This window comes from Salvelinus fontinalis, unplaced genomic scaffold (assembly GCF_029448725.1).
Source record: "Salvelinus fontinalis isolate EN_2023a unplaced genomic scaffold, ASM2944872v1 scaffold_0648, whole genome shotgun sequence".
NCBI lineage: Eukaryota > Metazoa > Chordata > Actinopteri > Salmoniformes > Salmonidae > Salvelinus > Salvelinus fontinalis.
In genome coordinates this window covers 30,558-57,105 of record NW_026600857.1, presented here as the reverse complement: position 1 = coordinate 57,105, position 26,548 = coordinate 30,558, and the positions used below count along the sequence as shown (strand labels likewise).

Below are 26,548 nucleotides of genomic sequence, written 5' to 3'. Positions count from 1 at the left end.
CTACCCATGCCATGGTCAGCTCATTAATTACCCCCTGATTACCTGCCTACATGGATTACCTACATTATTTGTGCTTGATTGAGCTTGCCTGGCTTAAAGGACCAAGAGAATAGACCCAAAACAGCAAACCCTTCCCATCTTGCACTCCAGGCAGGATAGAGCAAATGACTAATTTGAAAGGGTGAACTCAGATGCCCTTCTCAGATGTGCACCGGCACCTTTCACCAATGTTCACTGGTGAATAGTGCTTCTGAACACACCCCCTCTCTCTCTGGGCCCCAATGTGCAATCAAAGGCCTTGCAGATGAAAGGCAGGAAACAAAGAAGTCCTTAAGGGTGAGGAGGAAGACGGAGAGAGGAAGAACTAGAGAAAGACGCAAGTTCAAAAAAGAAGAGCCAATATTAGGACAGAGTGCTGAACTCCACAAAAATAAGCCAGCAACAATGCTGTCCTTTCTCACATGACAGGTCCACTCTCTGACATAGGGCATTATAGAGAGAGAGAAAGACAGAAGTGTTGCCATGTGCCAATGCCAAGCAGGATTACTGTGAGTGACCTCACTACACTGAGTCTAGGAACACAAAACACAACACAGGCTACCAGTATGGCATGGCAACAGTCCTCGACCGAGTCCACGGCAACACGAGGAAAAGTAGGGCCATTCCGAGCGTGATTAAATCTGCTCGCCGCCAAACTAAAACTCCCCATAGTACACCGGCAGGAAACTCCAGTGACCTGCTCCTCTCTCTCCCCCCGCCCTGATCTATCACTTCATCCGCCCTTATTGTTCATTAACTCCTTATTGAATCACGGACATGACTGCAGCTGTTAGCTGGAGAGTTAGCCAAGCATTAGCCTGCACTGACAGAGCTGGGTTCACAGAGCTAGCAGCCTCTGGAGTATATAGGCCTTGTGCCTTCACAGGCTTCAAGGGCGGTAGCATAGCCAAACTTCTGAGGAGCCACCAAGTCAGCCATTTTACTTTCATCAACACTTAGACACCCACTGGCTCCAGGTTATCTACAAGTCTCTGCTAGGTAAAGCCCCGCCTTATCTCAACTCACTGGTCACCTTAGCAGCACCCACCCGTAGCACGCGCTCCAGCAGGTATATCTCACTGTTCATCCCCAAAGCCAAGTCTTCCTTTGGCCACCTTTCCTTCCAGTTCTCTGCTGCCAATGACTGGAATGAACTGCAAAAATCACTGAAGCTGGAGAGACATTTCTCCCTCACTAGCTTTAAGCACCAGTTGTCAGAGCAGCTCACAGATCACTGCACCTGTGCATAGCCCATCCAACTACCTCATCCCCATACTGTATTCATCTATCTATCTTGCTCCTTTGCACCCCATTATCTCTACTTGCACATTCATCTTCTGCACATCTACCATTCCAGTGTTTAATTGCTATATTGTAATTACTTCGCCACCATGGCCTATTTATTGCCTTACCTCCCTTATCTTACCTCATTTGCACACACTGTATATAGACTTTTCTACTGTATTATTGACTAAGTTTGTTTATTCCATGTGTAACTCTGTGTTGTTGTATGTGTCGAACTGCTTTGCTTTATCTTGGCCAGGTCGCAGTTACAAATGAGAACTTGTTCTCAACTAGCCTACCTGGTTAAATAATGGTGAAATATATATATATACATTTTTTAAGACAGGCTGTCTTGAATGATTCGCAAAAAATGCGAAAGTTAAAGACCAGTTACTGAGACAGGCTATTAGGCTTTTGCTTTAAGAGCAGCAAAGCAATTAGCCTAAGCAATGTCAATGTAACAAACTTGGAAATCAGGCTGTGAAAAGGCCATATCATTGAAGTGCTAGGTGTTGTCGTCCTCCCTCCTCCACTCCCTGGTCTGCAGTGATAAGTGAATGCAGGTGGGGTGCCACGGTAGGAGGGAGTGGGACTGCTGCAGCCTTCCACCAGCTGTTCCCACTTCCCTTTCCTGCCCTCGCCTCAGGGAAGGGTTTTGTGTCGACTTTTACTCACTGTCCCAACACTCCTCCAACACTGCTATGGGGCTTCTCAACTGGAGCCCTGTTGTGCAGGACAACTCCAGTCTCTTAGACTAGAGCTGCATCCCATGGGGCTCGTGTTAAAAGTAGTGCACTATGTAGGGAATAGAGTGAGATTTGGGACGCAACCTAGGGCTTCCCACCACCCATTCAGTAACCCCAAGCCTAAATTGTAACTTGGATGATCGTATAGCTTTTGGCCTAGAATAAACCAAGTTGCCACTTAGTTGTTCTCCGTTTCCTCACAATTCAGTATTGAAAAGGAGCAGCAAAATCTAATCCAAAAGGAAACCGTCTAAAACCAACACCGGAGTCAAATAAACGGGAAAGACTGAGGAGAAACATGTCTATTCATCTGAAGGACAGGGTATGACGGCATTTCTCCACAGATACTATTTTCTACAGTACAGGGGGTTTTACATGACCAGATGGTCAGGCGCACTTAGATTTTTCTTGTACAAATCCCAAATATACACTACTGTTCAAATGTTTGGGGTCACTTAGAAATGTCCTTGTTTTTGAAAAGCAAATGTTTTGTCCATTAAAATAACATCAAATTGATCAGAAATACAGTGTAGACAATGTTAATGGTGTAAATGACTATTGTAGCTGGAAACGGCTGACTTTTTATGGAATATCTACACAGGCGTACAGAGGACCATTATCAGCAACCATCACTCCTGTGTTCCAATGGCACGTTGTGTTAGCTAATCCAGGTTTATCATTTTAAAAGGCTAATTGATCATCAGAAAACCCTTCTGCAATTATGTTAGCATAGCTGAAAACTGTTGTTCTGATTAAAGAAGCAATAATACTGGCCATCTTTAGACTAGTTGAGTATCTGGAGCATCAGCATTTGTGGGCTCAATTACAGGCTCAAAATGACCAGAAACAAAGAACTTTCTTATGAAACTTGTCAGTCTATTCTTGTTCTGGGAAATTAAGGCTATTCCATGCGAGAAATTGCCAAGACACTGAAGATCTGGTACAACGCTGTGTACTACTCCCTTCACAGAGCAGTACAAACTGTCTCTAACCAGAATAGAAAGGAGTGGGTGGCCCCGGTGCACAACTGAGAAAGAGGACAAGTACATTTAGTGTCTAGTTTGAGAAACAGACGCCTCACAAGTCCTCAACTGGCAGCTTCATTAAATAGTACCCGCAAAACACCAGTCTCAACGTCAACAGTGAAGAGGCGACTGCGGGATGCGCTGTTCTGTGAAGGGAGTAGTACATAGCGTTGTACGAGATCTTCCGTTTTTACATTAACAATGTCTACACTGTATTTCTGATCAATTTGATGTTATTTTAAATGGACAAAAAAAGTGCTTTTCTTTCAAAAACAAGGACATTTCTAAGTGACCCAACTTTTGAATGGTAGTGTGTACCTGGATACGTTTTCATCCAAGACTGGCAGCTTTGATGTGAACTGAATATGGCACCTACAGTAACGTATAGGCCCATTTAGCTTTCTCTAGAAACAGTGACCTATAGAAGTCAACAAGTTAAGCTCAACAACATTTAAGGGACTGATTTCCCTACTTCCACTGGTCCTTGCATCTCAAAAGAAGTGGATATCACAGAGCTCATCTTCAAGACACTGGGACAGAGAAACATAACATGGTCTATTTAATTCTATACCCTGAGACTAACTGTATAATACACAGCAATCTTACTAACTTGTCATCTAGCTTCAGGCATTCCAATTCTATTTAAATCTCATCTATAACCAACTGCATTTCCCCACTGAGGCATGAGGAGTGAAGTGGAGTACAAGCAGTAGAATGCTGCCATGCTACGTGCTGAAAATGTACTAGTCACCGACTCTACTATGGTACATGCTGGAGATGTACTGGTCACAGACTCTACTATGGTACGTGCTGGAGATGTACTGGTCACAGACTCTACTATGGTACGTGCTGGAGATGTACTGGTCACAGACTCTACTATGGTACGTGCTGGAGATGTACTGGTCACAGACTCTACTATGGTACGTGCTGGAGATGTACTGGTCACAGACTCTACTATGGTACGTGCTGGAGATGTACTGGTCACAGACTCTACTATGGTACGTGCTGGAGATGTACTGGTCACAGACTCTACTATGGTACGTGCTGGAGATGTACTGGTCACCGACTCTACTATGGTACGTGCTGGAGATGTACTGGTCACAGACTCTACTATGGTACGTGCTGGAGATGTACTGGTCACAGACTCTACTATGGTACGTGCTGGAGATGTACTGGTCACAGACTCTACTATGGTACGTGCTGGAGATGTACTGGTCACAGACTCTTCTATGGTACGTGCTGGAGATGTACTGGTCACAGACTCTACTATGCTACATGGTCACAGACTGTACTTTGGATGGGTCACACGTCTGATATGGTTAAAAAACAACATGGAGTAATTAAGGAGAAGTGGATCCCCCTACTTTTGCTCCAGAGGCCCAAATGGCAACATGTTATCAGCAATATACATATATTTGTAATCAAATATCTCATGGTTCTCTCTTGAACCTCTGCAGCAGACATAGCCTACTATGGTAAGCAATGTGTTTGGAACATCAAATCACTAAATTGCAGTATTGAATTGTGATATAGAATCGTGATACATCAGATTTTATTGGATGAAATTATATAGCGTATATGATTTGAGACTGCTAGACCAATTGATCCAGCCTTTCCCAGGCGCTCTCTAGCAGCCAGGCCTAGAGAGACACACCCAGCCTGGTGATAGAGGCCTTGATAGTACCTCCCTGTCCCTGGTGGTACCATCTACCCCTTGGGGTGGGGCTGCCTGTGACAGAGCTACATTACAAAACCACTAAAGGCTAAACCTGTGTGACCCAGAAACAACACTGACTAACAGAACAGTCCTGGGGCACGCACAGCATTATGGAACATTCAGATAGAAATATGTTATGTAGAACAAACATGCCACTTCGACATGTAGAATAAGGAATCATGTCAGCTCATGTCATTTCTATCTGCAACAATCTACTAGTCTTCTTTCTTTGGATTACCTGCCATTTAGGGACCTACCTTCTGCAACAACGCAGCATGTTTACCACAGCACAGGATCATGTCTGGGAACAGAGAGAGCTAGCTAGATCAGTGAGCTACACTACAGGCACTTTCCAGGGCCTAGCTCTCTCTCTGTCTCCTCTCTGGTGTGAAATCCCCCCCACTGCAGTAATAATGACTCCCTCCCTGAGTGAGCACTCCACGCCACTCTCCCCCTCACTAGATGAACTATCTATTTACAGAGCATTGTGCCACGTACGATCAAACAACCAAACCAGGCATCCATCCATAAGCAGGCAGGCTTGTGATTGCATTACTTTGAATGGAGAGGGCTGAGAAAAACAAAACGCTAGGCGATTGCTTAAAGAGTGCTGCTCACTGTAGCTAAGAATAAAGGAGATGTGGACAGAGAGAAGACATCTTTGGCAGCTTGTTGTGGGGTGGATACGGCTGTAGCTAGCAGCAGCCTTTGTCGGGGAGCTGGAAAGGGAGTGAAATTAATCATTGCACAAAAACACACACGACAGGGGCTGCTTTTAGTAAGCTGATCCAGGGAGAGCCACAGAGAGCTCCCCATCACCAGATACAGTCCAGGGAAGTGTTGATAGGACGGATTACTGTACACATTAACTTCACTCTCATTCCACTTCTATTTAACCAGCTGATGGGCTATGGAGCACGCTGTAATAAGGTAACATTGCTATTCCAGAGAATGATTAACATGTAACCTAGTGTTTCAAACCGTTGGACAGGACAAGCCATGTACACGCAGCAGCAACAGCAGCAGCAGCAGCAAATGTTGGGAGACAAAGACAGGAACTGGAGTCCATCTGTTCTTCTGAGACGACTCAGCCATGCGTGCAGGAAGCCTTTACAGTTAGCGCTGTGGGATTACAGAGGGCCTCAAATCTCCCACTGTCACAGATGCCCTGATCCAAGACCCTGGAAAACACAGCCCGTCACTCAGGTCTGGGCCCCTGCTATAGAACCCTGAAACAGATTTACGAATCGTAACGAAGACCGTTACAAATATTGACCAATGCGAAAACAAGACGGTAGGCTGTGGGGGTCTAATGTTTGAAAGTGTAAAACAGCATCACAAATGTAATACAGCAGGGTAAATATGACTTACTATTATACCCAATAGGCCTTTCTCATTGTCCCCACTGATTCAACAGGAGCCTTTTCTCCTTGTCTCAGTCACCACACAAAACCACTGGCTCCTTCCCTACAGTGTGCCAGCAATCTAGTTAGTGCAGGCCTGTAACAAAGGCGCCATGCAGTGAAGGACCTGTTCAATGTGGCATCACATGGACTAACACAGCAGCAGAGGGAGGGATGGGGGGGTCACACGGTTCCTGTAAGGGCAGACAAAGGCGTGCTGATGAGGGCCGGATGTCAGACGAGGGGGCACAACGGGGCCAAACCCGGGACAGCAAAAGCCCAGAATTGGTATTCCACTCAGTGACTGCCTGATTGACTCATTGCTTGGGATATGTGTGCAGTGGAATGGGACCCACACAATGTCTAACAAGAAGGGAAGCGTTCCTGCCAGCCCAACCCTTCGCTCCCTCACTTCTGGGGTCACTTCAGCAAAGACACAATGTAACACATGCACACAGACCACCTCACCCAACGGACCCCTTCCCCCACGCACAAAAAGATGCTGAGTTGAGTGACGGACCTTGAGGCAGGCGACTCCAGGAATGATGACGGATAACTCAGCCCAGCGAAGCACATGAAAACACAGCCCCAGGCTCCCATAGCACAGCCTCCCTGAAGATTCACTGGCTGTCCGACATGCTTCAGAGAACCGCTATCCAATCACTTATTATGGGCTTTCAGTTAGGGATTCAGGCCCTATCCAGCCCAGCCTGAGAGAGGTTTAACCTTACACAACAATGTCTGGTTATGAATATACATAATAATACAAATAAAATATCCATATCCTGATTAACTCTCAAGTAATGAAAATGTGTCACCGACTCAGTACAACACAAGATGGGCAACATCAGAAAAAACGACGTAAGGAAGAAGTTCCCTACATGTTAAAGGGCACCTTCAGAAAAGTTATCTTCCCTTGTTGCTACTGCGAGCACAACTTCAAATCAAATCAAAGTTTATTTGTCACGTGCGCCGAATACAACAGGTGTAGACCTTACAGTGAAACGCTTACTTACAGGCTCTAACCAATAGTGCAAAAAAAGGTGTTAGGTGAACAATAGGTAAGTAAAGAAATAAAACAATAGTAAAAAGACAGGCTATATACAGTAGCGAGGCTATATACAGTAGCGAGGCTACATACAGACACCGGTTAGTCAGACTGATTGAGGTAGTATGTACATGTAGATATGGTTTAAGTGACTATGCATATATGATGAACGAAGAGTAGCAGTAGCGTAAAAGATGGGTTGGTGGGTGGCGGGACACAATGCAGATAGCCCGGTTAGCCAATGTGCGGGAGCACTAGTTGGTCGGCACAATTGAGGTAGTAAAGTGACTATGCATATATGATAAACAGAGTAGCAGCAGTGTAAAAAGAGGGGTTGAGGGGGGCACACAATGCAAATAGTCCAGGTAGCCATTTGATTACCTGTTCAGGAGTCTTATGGCTTGAGGGTAAAAACTGTTGAGAAGCCTTTTTGTCCTGGACTTGGCACTCCGGTACCGCTTGCCATGCGGTAGTAGAGAGAACAGTCTATGACTGGAGTGGCTGGGGTCTTTGACAATTTTTAGGGCCTTCTTAGCCCCAGTGATGTACTGGGCCGTACGCACTACCCTCTGTAGTGCCTTGCGGTCAGAGGCCAAGCAATTGCCGTACCAGGCAGTGATGCAACCAGTCAGGATGCTCTCGATGTTGCAGCTGTAGAACTTTTTGAGGATCTCAGGACCCATGACAAATCTTTTTAGTTTCCTGAGGGGGAATAGGTATTGTCGTGCCCTCTTCACAACTGTCTTGGTGTGTTTGGACCATTCTAGTTTGATGTTGATGTGGACAACAATGAACTTGAAGCTCTCAACCTGCTCCACTACAGCCCCGTCGATGGGAATGGGGGCATGCTCGGTCCTCCTTTTCCTGTAGTCCACAATCATCTCCTTAGTATTGGTTACATTGAGGGATATGTTGTTATTCTGGCACCACCCGGCCAGGTCTCTGACCTCCTCCCTATAGGCTGTCTCGTCATTGATCAGGCCTAACACTGTTGTGTCGTCTGCAAACTTAATGATGGTGTTGGAGTCGTGCCTGGCCATGCAGTTGTGGGTGAATTGGGAGTACAGGAGGGGACTGAGCATGCACCCCTGTGGAGCTCCAGTGTTGAGGATCAGATGTGTTGCTAATTACCCTCATCACCTGGGGGCGGCCCGTCAGGAAGTCCAGGATCCAGTTGCAGAGGGAGGTGTTTAGTCCCAGGATCCTTAGCTTAGTGATGAGCTTTGAGGGTACTATGGTGTTGAACGCTGAGCTGTAGTCAATGAATAACATTCTCACATAAGTGTTCCTTTTGTCCAGGTGGGAAAGGGCAGTTTGGAGTGCAATAGAGATTGCATCATCTGTGGATCTGTTTGGGCGGTATGCAAATTGGAGTGCTTTCTGGGATAATGGTGTTGATGTGAGCCATTACCAACCTTTCAAAGCACTTCATGGCTACGGACGTGAGTGCTACGGGTCTGTAGTCATTTAGGCAGGTTGCCTTTGTGTTCTTGGGCACAGGGACTATGGTGGTCTGCTTGAAACATGTTGGTATTACAGACTCAATCAGGGACATGTTGAAAATGTCAGTGAAGACACCTGCCAGTTGGTCAGCACATGCCCGGAGCACACGTCCTGGTAATCTGTCTGGCCCTGCAGCCTTGTATATGTTGACCTGTTTAAAGGTCTTACTCACGTCGGCTATGGAGAGCGTGATCACAAAGTCATCCGGAACAGCTGATGCTATCATGCATGCCTCAGTGTAGCTTGCCTCGAAGCGAGCATAGAAGAAGTTTAGCTCGCCTGGTAGGCTTGTGTCACTGGGCAGCACGCGGCTGTGCTTCCCTTTGTAGTCTGTAATAGTTTGCAAGCCCTGCCACATAAGACGAGCGTTGGAGACGGTGTAGTATGAATCAATCTTAACCCTGTATTGACACTTTGCCTGTTTGATGGTTCGTCGCAGGGCATAGCAGGATTTCTTGTAAGCACCTTGAAAGCTGCAGCTCTACCCTTTCAGTGCTTAGGGTTAAGTCTACTGTACCTTTGAAATACTAGGCTAAGTGTAGGCTACACCTATTCTCAATACTAAGTGTCTACCTTCAAATATAAAAATGGCTCACATGTTTTTGTCCATGTGTTTAACAACAAGAGGAAACTTTGTTCAACTCTCTCCAAGTCTTTTAAACCATAGTTTGTAGTCATTCCGTATAGCGACAGTGCTATAGATAATAGCCCATTGTACTCAGTTGTTTGTTTAGTCCTGGGGGCTTCCAGATCAACAGCCAGGGTAAATTACAGAATAATGAGGCTCTCTCAGGTCCTCACGAGCACCACTTCCTACACAAGTGCACCTTCACAGATCAATGCAAAGCCTACATGTTGTTGAAAAGATGCCCATCCAGTGAAGTACTGCCCAGGCAGGTGAAAGAGGAGTGAGGACACAGGGTTAGGCTTATTCCCACTACACGAGATGCTGAGAAAGAAAAATACCGGTCAACCAGTACAGTATGTCACCAATTAACTGGAAACATTCAAGCAGTCAGTGTAACTTAGCTATAACAGTCACATATAAAAGTAGATAGAAGTGGATTTATGTAGTAGATTATAGGTATTTCATGTTGCAGGCATTACTGATGCAAGATCCATTGCCACTCAGACAGCAAGCGTTGATGTGGTGTGAGTGATCAAGAGGGAGAAGGAAAGAGGGAAAGGAGAGAAACAGAAGAGGGGGAGACAGAAGAGAAAAACAGAAGAGGGAGTGCGCCTACAGCAGCATGAAGTGTAACACAAGACATTCCATACCTCTACTGGGACTGTTTCATTCAATCTGAAGGACAGACCTGACCTATTCCATGTTATGGAGGTAGGTGCCAACGTCACAGGCAGATCCCCATTTTGTTTTCTGTCTTAGGAAGAGTTTCAAACCCTATGTTACATGGCCAGGCCATTCTGACATGAAGTCCCTATTGAGCTTGCTCCAGATTTTTAAGCTCTCTTGTGCCGCAGCAAATTATGTGTGTGGTTTGTTCTCGGCGTCAGTCAGCCCCATAAGAAGTCCCTCTCCAAAGATGGCGTTAGTTTCGGGTTTTGGTTACATGGGGGAGGCTGTGGTGATCTGGAGCACAGAGGACTGTGCTGTGCTGCCTACTGCAGGGACACACTCCACACAAAACAGCTGCGCAGTTTCGCTGACCCCAAACCCGCTAATACACAAACAAGGACAACTCAAGCGTAGATGGAGGTACGCACAAGCGTGCCATGCATGCACACAAATAGCTTTTTTTCTTGAACATATGCCCCACACACAGGTCCTTGTATGTGATTGTGCAGGTGGCTTCCAGTAAGAGTAAACCTGCTCTGACCCGTCACAGACACAGTGACATCTTCAGAGAACAGTTGGGGTTCACTTCACAGCGCTACACTCGTGCGTGCTCACAATACACTGTCATCGCTATCATGCAGGCTACAGACAAGAGCCGAAAACTAGCTGAAACAAATGCGGTTGCTAGAAGTGACCACTATCCACATTTAACTCCGGCAAACTACACCCAATGACAAAATAAAAAAGCACAAGTAGGCTAAAAGCTTAACTAGAGCTGCAAAGGGTTCAGCAGCAAGTATTGACAAAGAAGCATTTTCACCCTACTAGAAAAGAACTGCCTTTGTTCAACAACTTTTTCCCTGCAGCACTTGTTTTTGTGACTCTCAGCGGAGGAAGGGCTTAGTCTTGTTTGTGGTTTTCTCCAACCCCATATTTGAACAAGAACTGAGGTCACTCAATCAGCTGTTCCTAGTCCCACCCTCTACTGGTTTCCGGGTAGTAACAGACCTACCCAATCATTAAACTCCCTTCCACTGCAGGGCACACTGGGGACAAAAACAAAACTTGTTCTCCCCCCTCCTGAATCTTGCAGGGAACTTCAATAGGCCTAGAATATTTTTCAATAATTTTGCACTGCACTTTGGCATATACAACGAAAATGAACTTTAAAAAACAGTTTTGTAAATTGCCTTTGTTCTTTTCTTTGTAGATGTATAAAGGCAGAAAGCGATCTATAACAAAATGGGAACTCTCGAGTTGTTGTTGAAAGCAAAGTAAAGAATTAGACAGCACAACGCAAGTCCATGAAGCCCCACAATCCTAGATGGTTAAGCCGTAGTTCTCTAGCCAATGGTTCTTTAGTGGTTATCGAAATATGAGAATAAGCTTTTCTGCAAACTATTCTATTCCGCAATGCAGCCATATTATGATAGATACACATCCAATATTTCTGCCTACCTAGCAAAGCATACTTAACAGCTAATCAAATAAACAGATTAGTATTTTCGTGATAGATAAGTTATTCATAATTTAATAGAAAATAACAAAATAGCGAGCTATACTTCGAAGAGGACTAAATCTCAGATAGGGCTCGCGTTTAGTTTGCCTTCGAGACTCAGTGATGGTCGAAATAAAGCAGTTTTCATGTAGCGTTATGTAAACAAACATGATAAGTCAACCTGAAAATGGGATAAAAAGTGCTTTAGCTAATAGCCTTCATGACCTCAGGCTTGAGTCTTAATCAATGTTCGTCATTTCGGTCAATAATACATACAATTTATAAAAATCGTTAAGTTTAAATTGCATTTTCCACTAGGTAAGTTAAGATAGCTAGCTAGGTCAACTCGAGCAAAACAACAGGATGTCCGTTTGTGTAACGATAGCTAGCTAGCCGGACAATATTTTTTTATTTGGGCTTATTAGCTACTGTAACCACGTCAAAAATACTGAGCTTTGTTTATACACCTGGCTGGTTTGAAAAAACTAATTACCGTTATACTCCTTGTTCCAACATTTTAAAAGGTTTAAAAACAAGATAGCTAAAGCTAACAAGCAGGTAATTATCAACAAACTTGGCAACACATTCTATCAGTCTCTGTGCCTGGTCTGGTTAATTAGCTAACGTTAGCTAGGCATCATAGCTAACTGTGGCATGCAATTCATCAAGGTAACGTTAGCTAGCTACCTAAGCCAAGTTATCTACTGTAACGTTAGCTAGCTAGCATTAGAAATACACTTTTTTTTAATAGACATTGTTAACGTTACTGCCATTAAACGTGAGCAATAATCAATGCTATTAATGTATTATACAAACTATGCATTTCAAGCAGCTGTCATTACTAGTCATCTGTAGCAAGATGGAAAACCACAGAAAAAAAATATCGCTAGCTAACTAGTGTAAAACGTTAGCAGCTAGCTTTAATTCTTCTGTTGTTTATGTTCTGAAAGGATACAGTTTCACCACGTCAGTATCCATTCGCCTTTTACCCGGACTTGGAGACGACATTTTTATATTCCACTGTAGAACACCAAGTCGTAAAGTGATGGCAGCTCAAACGTCTAGCTGTATTATCCCAAAGTTTACATTTGCTTTCGTTGCAAATGCGTATAACGAAATCTTTCCACGTCCCCTACTCTATCTGAAGCAACGTATAGCCCTTCTCTCTCGCTGCCTAGCTCTCACTGTCCTGAAGCTCCTGCTATCCCTCCGCCGATTGCGTCATATACACGAGACAAAAAACGTCAACATAAATGGCAAAATTGTGTTAGTAGTCTTTACAGATTTATCAACGTAAAATGTTTTGATGGACAAGCTACCACAAAGCTAAGCTATTATTTTGACTATAGACTGAGATTTTAATATGAAAATAAAGTGTTTGCTTTAAAAAAAAAAAGTGGTAATGGCACTCCCTGTGAATTATCTCTCTCCCCCTGCCAGAACCCACCCCCCTTCTAATTTCCTTAATTTTGTTGCTAGAGTCAAATACATTCTATGGTACACATCAGAGTAAAATACTTTCTTTTGAACAAACTTCACGTCAGATTAGGCAACCGAAATTAATAATGAATGTATGTGTGTTATATTAAACATAGAGGAGAGAGTAAAATGTTGGCAAGCAATAAACATTTCAGAACAACTATGGCTGAATTATTATCCTTACACTTTCAAAAATATTAGTCGAATAAGACATGGGAGAGATGACGATTTTTTGTCAGAGATTTATTCATAGACTAATACATATCAGTAGCGGATTTAGGTACAGGCGACATCTTGCCAGAGGCGGCACGGGGCGCCCGCACTCAGGGCGCTGAAGGGGGTTCGCCCAGGGCGCCATACAAGCTAGAACCGCCACATACACCTGAAACAAATAGCCAAAACGAAAACTGCAGACAAAAATGCTTTCCGCTACTAAGATCAGTGAAATGTAGGGTAAACTGACAACGGAGTTAAGAGCAGAAATCTCAACTAGCAAACAAGTTGCAGCAATGAAGAACTAGAATTCTGTCGGGGAGATTTTCGGCACAACACCGTTCTCACAAGGAGTATTCCATTACGTACCGTCGGACAGCAGGATCTCTTTCCCCACAGCCCAATGCAAACTGCACATCGTGTAGTCCACCCGCAACCCCAATCCAGCCACACACACACACACACACACACACACACACACACACACACACACACACACACACACAGCCTACTCATGAATCACAAGGTCAAAGGCGCTGCAGAGGCAAAAAAAAAATACGAAATAGAGCAGAGGGCCACATTAATCAGCGTAAGTGTGTGAGAGGGAGCAATCAGTTGCTGGTATCAAATCCTATCAGTTGTGCCCTTCAGCAAGGCACTTAACCCCCCACAAGAACAGGCCCCCTCTCCAAAACCTGTATATGTACAGTACCAGTCAAAAGTTTGGCCACACCTACTCATTCAAGGGTTTTTCTTAATTTTTTACTATTTTCTATAGTAAATAGTGAATACATCCAAACTAGGACATATATGAAATCATGTAGTAACCAAAAAAGTGTTAAACAAATCAAAATATATTTTATATTTCAGATTCTAAAAAAGTAACCACCCTGGAATGCATTTCAATTAACAGTTGTGCCTTGATAAAAGTTAATTTGTGTATTTTTTTCCTTCTTAATGCATTTGAGCCAATCAGTTGTGTTGTGACAAGGTAGGGGTGGTGTACAGAAGATAGCCATATTTGGTAAAAGACCAAGTCCATATTGTGGCAAGAACAGCTCAAATAAGCAAAGAGAAATGACAGTCCAACATTACTTTAAGACATGAAGGTCAGTCTATCTGAAAAATGTAAAGAATTTGAAAGTTTCTTCAAGTGCAGTTGCAAAAACCATCAAGCGCTATGATACTGGCTCTCATGAGGACCGCCACAGGAAGACCCAGAGTTACTTCCACTGCAGAGGATAAGTTCATTAGAGTTACCAGCCTCAGAAATCGGCAATTAACTGCACTTCCGATTGCAGCCCAAATAATTGCTTCACAGAGTTCAAGTAACAGACACATCAACTGTTCAGAGGAGACCTTGTCAGAATCAGTCCTTCATGGTCAAATTGCTGCAAAGAAACCACTACTAACAGGACACCAATAAGAAAAAAGACTTGCTTGGGCCAAGAAACACAAGCAACGGACATTAGACCGGTGGAAATTTAAGTCCAAATTTGCGATTTTTGGTTCCAACCACCGTGTCTTTGTGAGACGCAGAGCAGGAGAATGGATGATCTCCACGTGTGGTTCCCACTATGAAGCATGTAGGTGGTGTAATGGTGCTCTGCTGCGGACACTATCAGTGATTTATTTAGAATTCAAGGCACACTTAACCAGCATTGCTACCATCCCATCTGGTTTGCGCTTTGTGGGACGATCATTTCTTTTTCAACAGGACAATGACCCAAAACACACCTCCAGGCTGTGTAAGGGCTATTTGACCAATAAGGAGAGTGATGGAGTGCTGCATCAGATGACCTGGCTTCAACAATCACCCGATCTCAACCCAATTGAGATGGTTTGGGATGAGTTGGACCGCAGTGAAGGAAAAGCAGCCAACAAGTGCTCAGCATGTGGGAACTCCTTCAAGACCGTTGGAAAAGCATTCCAGGTGACTACTTCATGAATCTGGATTGAGAGAATGCCAAGAGTGTGCAGAGCTGTCATCAAGGCAAAGGGTGGCTACTTTGAAGAATCTCAAATATAAAATATATTTTGATTTGTTTAACACTTTTTTAGTTACTACATTCCATATGTGTTATTTCATAGTTTGATGTCTTCACTATTGTTCTACAATGTAGGAAATGGTAAAAAATAAAATAAAAACCTTGAATGAGTAGCTGTGTCCAAACTTTTGCCTGGTACTGTATGTCTTTCGGAGGGGTTGGGTTAAAAGTGGAAATCAAATTTCAGTAAGTCCTTGTGTGTAATTGAGCAATGAAGTGATCTTAATTAAATGGGTGTTTGAATATAAAAGCTTGCATTGATCCTTGATGCAATAAAAAGCTAAAAGGCACGCTTGTCAGATTCCTCATCCATCAAATCGTGAATATCTTAAGTTCTTTCGTGCTTCTACATCTGCATTGCTTGCTATTTGGGGTTTTAGGCTGGGTTTCTGTACAACACTGAGATATCAGCTGATGTAAGAAGGGTTTTATAAAAACATTTGATTTACGTATTTTGGTTCTGAGTTCAGGAATATATTATTTTTATGGACACGTTCTTCTCTGTGGGATTGCTTCCATTTCAGACAGATTCACCCCCATAATGTGGCATATTTGTTTGACTCCCCTTCTCTCCCTCAGCGGTGAATGCACAGATGTTGGGTGGCAACTGGCAAGGCAGACCCCAGATAGCTAACATTGACAGTCCATAGGACACAGCCTCTCTCTTCTAAATAAAATGACCAGAATGGACATCCCCATTCAAGTCAACATTCCTTGATAGGATCATTCTATTTCTATGGCCTCTCTCCCCCATAGCAACACTAGCAGGGGAAGCCAGGCCACAAAATGGCATCGCTGCCAGGTTTGTTTTAGCTGCACACTTAGTACCTTTCCAGGATCCTTTAAGATAACACATGTTAAGGATTTCTACCAGCTTTCTCACAGTTGAATTGCCTCTTAGAAACAGAAACATTACGGTATAACTCGAAACTTGTGCAACAACATAGGATACAGATGGGACCTAACCAAGGGAGTTATTTCTGAGCAAGACCAAGGCTATAAATGCAATGATGTACCAAGGACAAGCTCAGTTAGCTGCTGCTCTCATAACAGCCATGTTTTTCTTCTCTACTAACTGCTTTCCCTTTTTCTAATATATTACCATTGGTTGTGTAAGTCAGACTAATAGGCTACATATTATGCCTCAACCTGAGCAGCATTACTAGTACTAAGCTCGGCTGATTCTGAGATGTGAAGGAAAACACTGCACATGTTGTCTGGTTTTAAATGAGAGCAGACAAAATGGCCACCAGGGAGGACCCTGAAATGCAACTCTTCACTGCCACTGTAATGTATAATGGGCTGACCTTGAGTACTTCAGTGTGGAACCACAGGACAGCCCGGGAAGAGTTAGGGCTATTGTGTAGGTCATAGACGCTGCTGTGAGAAGACTAAGGGCCACTCAAAACCAGGGCCTGTATCCACAAAGCATATAAGAGTAGGAGTGCTGGTCTAGGATCAGTTGTGCATTTTAGATCATAATTGACAAGTTTATACGGGCAGATCTTAGATCAGCACTCAGATGCTATGTGGATACAGGCTCAGAGCTTAGCTTTGTTCTCCAAACTACTTATTAAGACCACATTTACTGGAACAGTGCCAGCGACATGTTCTCTTTTGAAGCTGCATTTGAATTTGTCATTAGTTTATCCTTCCAAAACAAATTGGATATGCCGTGGAAACACATGAAAATAAAATGCAGAGTAAAAATAAACATGCAGAAAGAGGAACATTTTATTAAATCCTCTTAGGAGAGTAAAAGCACATGCACAGTAGAAGGGACTGCATTGGCTAAGAAAACCACAAAGGCAAATGGAATGAAAGACTAAATCAATGTTATCCCCAAACATCCTCTGACTTCTATGGCAAATGATTTGTTCTACCTGGTTTAACATCTACAAAAAAAATAGATTTCCCCCGCTCCCTCCCTTTAGCACTTTAGACTTGCAAACAAACAAAACCAAAAAGCCTTTTCAAAGTTTCTAAAAATATTTGTGTAACAAAATTGCTTTACAACAAAATTTAGTATGCGTAAAGTTTAGAAATCCTATATCTACGTCTTTATACTCCCTGGAAGAAACAGCACTGAAAAAAAATGACTTCCTCACAGCTTTTAGGGTAAAAATGTAAATAAATGTTTACACTTCTACATGATGGAGTATACCCTTTGAAGATAATACATATGACTTTTTTTCCAGTGTAAGCCAGATGGCTCTTTCTCTCCCGGGATAGATTTCAGAGTCCTTGTCCCTCATATATTCCATAGACACAGGACAAGAGCACATGCGGTCTTCATAGGAGGTAAAACAAACGAGGCAAGGCGCTGGACTGAGACCAGGCAGTGTCCGTGTGCCTTTGCATTCTGTGGTTCTAAGTTTAGTGTAAAGTCAACCCACTTTTAAAAAACTGCATTCAGAACAGAATTTCCTTGGTGGGCAATGTCCGTGAAGAACTCATCGCTTTCGAACCATGCAGCCGGGCAACAATCCAAAGTTCATTGGCAAAACCATCCTCATCTATACTTCAATTCATACCACCCCCCCCCCCCCCCCCCCCACGATTGTAAACCAGACTTAACGGATGGGAGAAATACACGGATATGAAACCACTGTCAGTGCAACTAGTACAGTACAGCATACCACAGGGAAGAATATCAATGGAGAATGTCACGATGACCCTGTCTCTGGGGTGGAGAGAGAAAGACCTTACTGAGATGGGGAAGATACCTGCCACTGACGGAATATAGCAAACACTCTTTTAGACTTGTCATGTGGACCCTGGAGGAAAGAGGGAACAGAAGTGTTAGAAATGGAAGCTTGCTCATATAGCAGAGGTATGACCAAATGCTGAAACTGTAACAATGCAATAGACATTGCTCCATTGTAGAACATAGCTATGTCAACCCTTCATATTGTCATAATAGTATGCCGTTTTTGCAGACGCTTTTATCCAGAGTGACTTACATCATTGAGAGCATACATTTTCGTATGGGTGGTCCCAGCAGGAATCAAACCCACAATGCGGGAATTGTTAGAGCCATGCTCAACCAAGTGAGACACAGGACCACCATTTTACCACATCCAGGTTTTGATTCTCACCTGTAGGGGACTGGCTGCCTTGTTTGGGCTGAAGCACTTCTTCATGGGGAGGAGGAGAGTGAGTGCGGCCTTCCAGCCCTGCTGGTGCTCTCCCTCTTGACCCAGCAGGGGTACACCACCAGTGGGCTGGGTGTTCTCCTTGCCTACATTCACCCAGGGGCACCAGTCTCTGTGCTGGGCTAGTGGGTCAAACACACTCCTATGCAGGGGGCCCTCCTGAAAACAAGAGAATGGAGAAAGTCAATAGGCGACTGTAGCATATGCTGTGGCATGCACCGGAGTAGGGTGAAGTTAGATGCTGCTCATGGGTCAGTTTAGTAGCTTAACTTCACCTTGAAGTGCATCCCCCTCCCCCATGCACCCAGTGAACAAGATCAGTTAGAACAAGGCAGACATTTATAGGTAAGGGTGGTGTTAAAATAGATGATAGATTTGTCTGTATTATATCTGCTACAGAGTACACACACACATATCCCAGGTCTGGACAATCCAGACACACCTGGTGTGATCACAGAGAGTAAAGACTTACAGGGCTACTGGCTGAGGAGAGGCACATGCGTTTGGGGTTGCGTTGGGGACTGGAGCCCCCCGAAGCAGTCCCCTCGCTCCCTGTCCCCTCCCCCTGGCCTCGGCCCCCGGTCATGGGCCTCTTCCCCCTGGGCAGAGGGCTGGGCTGCTCCTCGCTGGGGCTGGGAGAGTCCCTGCTGCGGGTGCGGACCACCATGGGGGACAGACTGCCCACAGACTGCCAAGACACAATCAACAGAGAACAACTTTAACAAACAGATCCATGACTAGAGGTGTGAGAGTCCATGTTACAACATTCTGAAAGCTACAAAGAAATGAGAAACTGGAGAAACGGGTTTGCTAGAACTTCCAACTCATCCAAGTTCCACCGTAACCTATTCACCCAGTTAAAGTGGCCTGTCTTGCCTGAGACCTACCTGCTCTGAGCCTCTGGTCTTGTCCTGGCTCCGCAGCCCCCTTCGGTAGGGAGTAGAAGGCGAGGGCGAGGTGGGAGTCTTCCTGTCCCCCTGGGCCTCGGGTGCAGGCAGGGGTGTAGATGACGTCGGGGTGGTGGGGGACTTTGGGGCGTCTCCCTCTACCTCTTTTCCTGTTCCCTCCATCTGGTGGAAGTTCCACAGACCCACTTTGCGCATGCAGAAGGAGCAGGTGAGGAGGGGTAGGCTCATGGTGTGCAGAGCGGAGCTGCAAAAACAGCAAGAGGAGAAGGTGGAAACAAACCTATTAATAGAACATGAATACAGAGGGGGAAAAAAGAGTTGAGTTAATATGCTAAGCTGCTTTTTGCTTTCCCAAATTTAAAGACAATCAAATGTTTTTAACTTTCCTACATGGAGATGCCAATTCAATGCCAATTCAATAAAGGCTTTCAATAAAGTGCCACAATCTGGTAAGAGTGACCTGGTATTTTTCTAATGTTACAATGTTTCGCCTCCCCATTTTTTGGTCAATAAAAAGGAGAATGGCAGACTTGTTCTCATATCTAACCTTCCAGTCCAGCCACAGAGGGCCACGATGCAGGCAGCCACCTGGACAGCCAGGGCCTCAGAGGTGGACTTCAGAGGGGACCTGCCCTGCTTCTTCTGTTCCTCCTCAATCAACTGCAGTAGAACGCTGATCACATCCTCCGTCAAAGACTGCAGGGAAACAAAGTGGTGAGATGGGTGAGATTCTCTTTTTGCAAAGGATAATGGATCGTAGTGCAAGAAGCCATGTGGGAAACAGCTAAACTGCATTCCCAAACCAAGGGTTCATAGATAGACCTCCGCTAGCAGAAGGGGCTAGCAGAGGGGGTTAGTATCTGGACAGAGCCCGTCTTTCTATAGGGGATTCATTGTTGTGTAGGAACATGGCTCCCCTCCCTCACCATGGTTTTAAGCTGTTCTGGCTTCATGGCAGGTAGCTGCTGCTCCAGGAGACAGGTGGTGTGAAAGCGCTCCAGGAAAGCACTGAGCAGCACTGATGGCTCGTTCGCCGGGACAAGCCAGAACCGGTCTAAAACGGCAATACAACATCACGGTCATGTTCAGTAAGGCACACAACATAAATAAAAAATGACTGTTTCTTATTGGACAAGTCCAGGTAGTCCCTCCCTGTTTCAGTACATCCATACATTTTCTTCCTTTTGTTGCCTAATGAACACAGACAAATGTACCCACCTCCAATCAACAAGAGGATTAATTAATTAAAGTTGTGCATTACCTGGGCATGGAAAGTCTGGCCATGGACAAAACTTCTCATGCTGTGTCTGTAGTTGTCTAGTTATCTCTGCTATCCGGGAATCATCTACGGAGAGGAAAGAAGTAGAGGCAAACATTGATCCAACCGCTAAAAGTATTTAGCTACAAATTAATGACAACATTCTGTGTTTTAATTTTAAAAAACAAAGGCTTTTGCAATAATGGTTGAAAGTTCAGCAGACGTGTCAAACCGGTTGCTCTGCTCACATTTCTGGTAGTCCAGGGTTGGTTGTAGTGATGCACAGAGGAAAGCCTGGCAACTTGAACATTTCAACATGTCACATCCCACGTTGATCCAGCCATAGCTGGCACACTTCAGGGGGGAGAGAGTCCGAGGCTTTCCTGCCCATCTCAAACAGTGCTTCCGCTAAGGAAACGTTTTACACAGAAAGTTTACACAGCACACTAGAAATTATCATAATGAGCATTATGATTAAATAAATGTGAAAAAGTATTTATTGATGGAAAATGTGAAAAGGGGAATGTAGGCAATGTTCTTAGTGTGTAAAAGGCAACACAAAGGGTGTGCTGGACAACTACAGTACTACTCAAAAGGTTATTTACACAACTCTTTGGCAGTACAACATGTAATGTCCTGGCTTGGATGCGGAAAGGATATAGAGTAGGACTCCACTCTTGTGAAAAAGGCTTCTTTGTTAGACGCTTCACAAGGAACTTGACTGTTGCCGTTCGGTGCCACCTTATCCAGCTCCCCCTGAACACTGAAATTCACAAGAAGAAAAAACATTTCACAGAAGGAATTTGCATTAGCTATAGTTATAGGGCTAAACAAACATTCATCAAATACAACAATTCGTATAGGGTACTTTAAAAATGTTACGTATGATATTCTGTGTCGCGCACGCTCACAAGTCAGCAATATCTCATGTACACAGTGTACCAACCATAGAATTAGGAATTAGAATACTAGAACGGTCATGGACCTTCTTATAATGGATAAAGGTCAGCCATTTTGGTCAACCATGGTTTGCCAGTGCTGTCATAACATAGTGTAAATTATAAACTGGGTGGTTCGAGCCCTGAATGCTGATTGGCTGAAAGCTGTGGTATATCAGACCGTATACCATGGGAATGACAAAACATTTATTTTCACTGCTCTAGTTATGTTGGTAAACAGTTCATCAATAGCAATAAAGCCCCTCAGGGGGTTGTGATATATGGCCAATATACCATGGCTAAGGGCTGTGTCCTAGCACTCCGCGGATCGTTGTACATAAAAACAGACATTAGCTGTGGTATATTGGCCATATAAACTCAGCAAAAAAAGAAATGTCCCTTTTTCAGGAACCTGTCTTTCAAAGATAATTCATAAATATCCAAATAACTTCACAGATCTTCATTGTAAAAGGTTTAAACACTGTTTCCCATGCTTGTTCAATGAACCATAAACAATTCATGAACATGCACTTGTGGAACGGTCGTTAAGACACTAACAGCTTACAGACGGTAGGCAATTAAGGTCCTAGTTATGAAAATGTAGGACACTAAAGAGGCCTTTCTACTGACTCTGAAAAACAGAAAAAGAAAGATGCCCAGGGTCCCTGATCATCGGTGTTAACGTGCCTTAGGCATGCTGCAAGGAGGCATGAGGACTGCAGATGTGGCCAGGGCAATACATTGCAATGAGACGCCTAAGACAGCGCTACAGAGAGACAGGACGGACAGCTGATCGTCCTCGTAGTGGCAGACCACGTGTAACAACACCTGCACAGAATCGGTACATCCCGAACATCACACCTGCGGGACTGGTACAGGATGGCAACAACAACTGCCCGAGTTACACCAGGAACGCAAAATCCCTCCATCAGTGCTCAGACTGTGTGCAATAGGCTGGACTGAGGGCTTGTAGGCCTGTTGTAAGGCAGGTCCTCACCAGACATCACTGGCAACAACGTCGCCTACGGGCACAAACCCACCATCGCAGGACCAGACAGGACTGGAAGTGCTCTTCACTGACGAGTCGCGTTTTGTCTCACCAGGGGTGATGGTCGGATTCACATTTATCGTCGAAGGAATGAGCGTTATACTGAGGAGGTGGAGGGTCTGTCATGGTCTGGGGCGGTGTGTCACAGCATCATCGGACTGAACTTGTTGTCATTCAAGGCAATCTCAATGCTGTGCGTTACAGGGAAGACATCCTCCTCCCTCATGTGGTACCCTTCCTGCAAGCTCATCCTAACATGACCCCCCAGCATGACAATGCCACCAGCCATACTGCTCGTTCTGTGCGTGATTTCCTGCAAGACAGGAATGTCAGTGTTCTGCCATGGTCAGTGAAGAGCCCGGATCTCAATCCCATTGAGCATGTCTTGGACCTGTTGGATCGGAGGGTGAGGGCTAGGGCCATTCCCCCCAGAAATGTCCGAGCACTTCCAGGTGCCTTGGTGGAAGAGCGGGGTAACATCTCACAGCAAGAACTGGCCAATCTGGTGCAGTCCATAAGGAGGAGATGCACTGCAGTACTTAATGCATCTGGTGGCCACACCAGATACTGACTATTACTTTTGATTTTGACCCCCCCTTTGTTCAGGGACACATTCCATTTCTGTTAGTCACATGTCTGTGGAACTTGTCCAGTTTGTCTGTTGTTTTATCTTGTTATGTTTAAAAAAAAAATGTACACATGTTAAGTTTGCTGAAAATAAACTCAGTTGACAGTGAGAGGACGCTCCTTTTTTTGCGGAGTTTACCATACCCCCTCGGGCCTTATTGCTTAATTATACCATAGCATTGTTGAAAACGTGTTTCTGATTGGCCTGAAGGGCATTCCAGAGCGTGCATTATTTCCCTATAATGCACAGTATATTTGTATGGTAGAATTCAATGGCCATAGTTCATGTTTACATGTTTTGTTTGAGCTGCTTTTGAAAGCAAAAGTGAACTTGAAAACAGTATTGCTATTGTTGAATTTGATTTTCATAATAGCAAGCTAGGACTGATGGTTTGGTTAGCTAAACTAGCAAGTCTGTTTGTTTGGTGTCGTGGAAATTCTAACCAATAAGGAGAGACTTTGTTATTTCTTCAAACAATTATACTTTAATATCGATGAATTTCTGCAATAATGGAGCTGGTCTATAACCACCCGGAAGTGATCGTTGAGAGTCCGAATAATACAGAAACGCAAGGGGTCTATATAGAAACCAAAAAACTGCTTAGTCATGGTTGGTTCCACCCATCCGCAGCAGCCCGGGGCATCATAAGCTACCTTGTTATCTTCTTGTGCCTATGTGTATTGGTTGTGTGAGATCATAGCGCACAAACAAGTGATAACAGCAGTTCCGTTTCTCCTTTCAGTTCAAGCTAGCCTCTGTTCTCTTCATACCTCCACACAGCTGTGCCCTTGGAAGATAGCAAAAGAAAAGGATAGACTCAAGAACTGTGGTCACTCTTGGCTTATGCTGTGTGACCAAGTTACTCAGAAGCAAAGCTAACAGGTTATTCTGTCCCTCAAGTTCTCTCTATCCCGTAGTCGCCAAGAAAGTCCTTGACTACACGCCTAGACCAGCTGAGGGGAGTGAACGTGTAAGAGAGGAGCCAACCCTTTACCGAAGCACAGCATTAGTAGTCATGAATAACTCTCACTATTTGTTAAGCATATAGTTGTTAACTATTAATATTCAGCAAATCAGGTAAATACTTAATTTCTCTCACATTGGTTACCACGGCAACTACTGTAGCTATCTAGTAAACTTGCTAGCTACTTCAGTGGATGTTTAACACATTTCTAGTGGCAAATGTGTTAAATTATAGCCATGGTTTAAAAGGGATAATCAACTCGGGGCTGTATGCGTTCTCTGGAAAGTAATGCCACTCTGCTGGCACATCGCTAAACACACCTTCCACATTCTTTATTATTTTCAATAGAAAATATAGCCCCTTGTTGATCATCCCTTTCATAATGCATTTATCTGCACTGTACGTTTGTTAGCTAGCTAGCCAGATAATTTATAGTATCATACCTCTAAAACTGTTTTAATTAACTGCCAATATGCCAACATTCCATTCAAACAATGCAGTCAATCCACAGCCAGACACTGGCTGACATCAGTTGATGATTGGACTTAGACAAGTTGTAAAAGCAACAAACACTGATATTGTATCATATAATAGCACTCACATCTTTCCAAGAAAACAAACAATTAGATATTAATGATGGTCTGTTTACATATATTTTAGAGGATATTTATACAGAACATTGGTATAAAACCTGTATAAACTATTAAATGATGTGACAATATTTTAGGTTGAGAACAATTACACCATTTCTGATATAACACATACCTTACTTTTATTTTCCCGCATAAGTACAATTAGGACTATGCCTCTACTGCCGTTCATTCCAATTACACTGGTTTGGATTTCTCCCTGACCAACATGGATGCCATTTTAACCTCATGCTGGTACTTCGAGGGTTATGACATAGCCACTCCAGTAATTGAATAGTTACAAACCCTAATTTATGCACACACATGTGGACTCATTTGAGCAATCAAATATGGTTAAAAAAAACATAACCAAGTTCACACTCGAAGACATTGCATGTTACTACAGTGGTGCATGCAGCAGCTACTATGAAAACAATACTGCAATTAAATGTCTTGATCATTTGTGATTATTATTTACATTGCATATATGATTGACCGTTTACGTAACATAGCCAGCTCTAATGGCTAGACTTTATAGCCAGCTAACGTTATAATGGCTAGACAGTATTGTAAATAACAAAACAGACCAACACAAATTAGCTGTCGAGTAAGAAAGGCATCAAGAAAAAAATAACCTGTCTCTATAAAGTGTGCAACTTGCTTGCTAATGTATTGAAACATGTGGAAACTAGATCCGTAACTGGGTACCTAGTTAGCTAGATGGCGAGCCAGCCACAGTACGCTAGCTAGCTAACTAGTTAACGTTAGGTTCCTAAAAAATTGCATTCGTAGATTCTCCAAAAACTTACCCAGTTGATCTGTTTTCATCCGACAACACACCTGCGTTAAGAAGTTCACGGACTTTCTCTGGAGTTGCTAAAACAGATTTTAATTGTCTGTTAGGAGAATTGTCAAGACGATTTCCACGACTGCCAAGGGTCGCCATGATCGGTCTGTGCTAGATGCTAAATCTTCCCCCCTGAAAGAGGAACGCTATCTGTTCCGCTTGGGATGATGCCCTGCTTAGATTTCAACTCACGTGGCCAATGTTTACAAGTCCATATAAAATCTATTATATTCTTCTAAATGTACCTTTGCTGTAGGCTACTGTCGAAGTCCATACACTGTAGTCGTTATACTGTTACAGTGCTATTTATCAAATACATGTTTTAAATATTTCCTTATGAAATCCTTTGCCTTGGTGGTTAAATTATGAAATTCTTAAAGGGAGGATCCACTCAAAAATGTATCTTTCAGAAGAAAAAAAATCACTAGTCCACTGTTGATACAGTTCCAAAATGTTTTGCATGTCAAGTTTTCAAGATATTGGACTTGAGGGAAAATGTTGTCTGAAGAGATAGCAATGAATTGTACACATCCCTCCAGGTGACTGTGACCTCCTCTTCAGACCAATTGGCAGTACGCCCACAACATTGTTTTGGGAACCAAAATCAGTATCTCAGTTTAAGGGTCTGTCATCATGAGGTGTCAGTCAGTCATGTGCAGCAAACAACATTAATGATAAATAATGAATAATGTAAATCATGCTTATATGACTTGTTTGTGTAGCAGTATACGAGGACTGAAATGGAACACCCTCTTCAGAGTTTTCATCATTCAGCTTGGATTGAGTTTGTGAACCTCTCTGGCCATTATAATTAAGATTGATTCATTTACATTGAGTTTGAGTCCTTAATGGTGAATTTCCACGACAATCCTG

At 43.7% G+C, this 26,548-nt stretch overlaps 2 protein-coding genes across 3 annotated transcripts in view; both read right to left on the bottom strand.

Moving 5' to 3' along the window:
- Positions 1 to 12,775, bottom strand: part of LOC129846913 (ubiquitin-conjugating enzyme E2 H) — a 34,462-nt gene extending 21,687 nt beyond the window's left edge. Inside the window, exon 1 of one of the 2 annotated variants that reach the window (XM_055914726.1) lies at positions 12,516 to 12,775. In XM_055914726.1, coding sequence (XP_055770701.1) covers positions 12,516 to 12,568 — 53 coding nt within the window. In that variant the 5' untranslated portion in view covers positions 12,569 to 12,775. The remainder of the gene's footprint in view (positions 1 to 12,515) is intronic. The other variant, XM_055914725.1, reaches the window with a different exon arrangement.
- A 5,066-nt stretch (positions 12,776 to 17,841) lies between these two features.
- Positions 17,842 to 25,815, bottom strand: LOC129846912 (zinc finger C3HC-type protein 1-like). Its single transcript, XM_055914724.1, has 10 exons — positions 25,638 to 25,815; positions 21,282 to 21,384; positions 20,870 to 21,020; positions 20,625 to 20,708; positions 20,290 to 20,417; positions 19,911 to 20,059; positions 19,343 to 19,607; positions 18,928 to 19,143; positions 18,399 to 18,614; positions 17,842 to 18,077 (listed from the first exon to the last, which is right to left on the bottom strand). Exons 1-10 carry the CDS (start codon positions 25,772 to 25,774, stop codon positions 18,006 to 18,008), a joined length of 1,521 nt encoding a protein of 506 aa, XP_055770699.1. The 5' UTR covers positions 25,775 to 25,815; the 3' UTR covers positions 17,842 to 18,005.
- Positions 25,816 to 26,548: the final 733 nt, after the last annotated feature.

Coding starts and splice junctions, on each gene's coding strand:
- LOC129846912 (XM_055914724.1), bottom strand. CDS start 25,774: ATGGCGACCCTTGGCAGTCGTGGAAATCGTCTTGACAATTCTCCTAAC. Junction 20,709..20,869: donor AACCCTGGACTACCAGAAAT/GTGAGCAGAGCA, acceptor TCCTCTCCGTAG/ATGATTCCCGGATAGCAGAG. Junction 18,078..18,398: donor AGGCAGCCAGTCCCCTACAG/GTGAGAATCAAA, acceptor TCTTTCCTCCAG/GGTCCACATGACAAGTCTAA.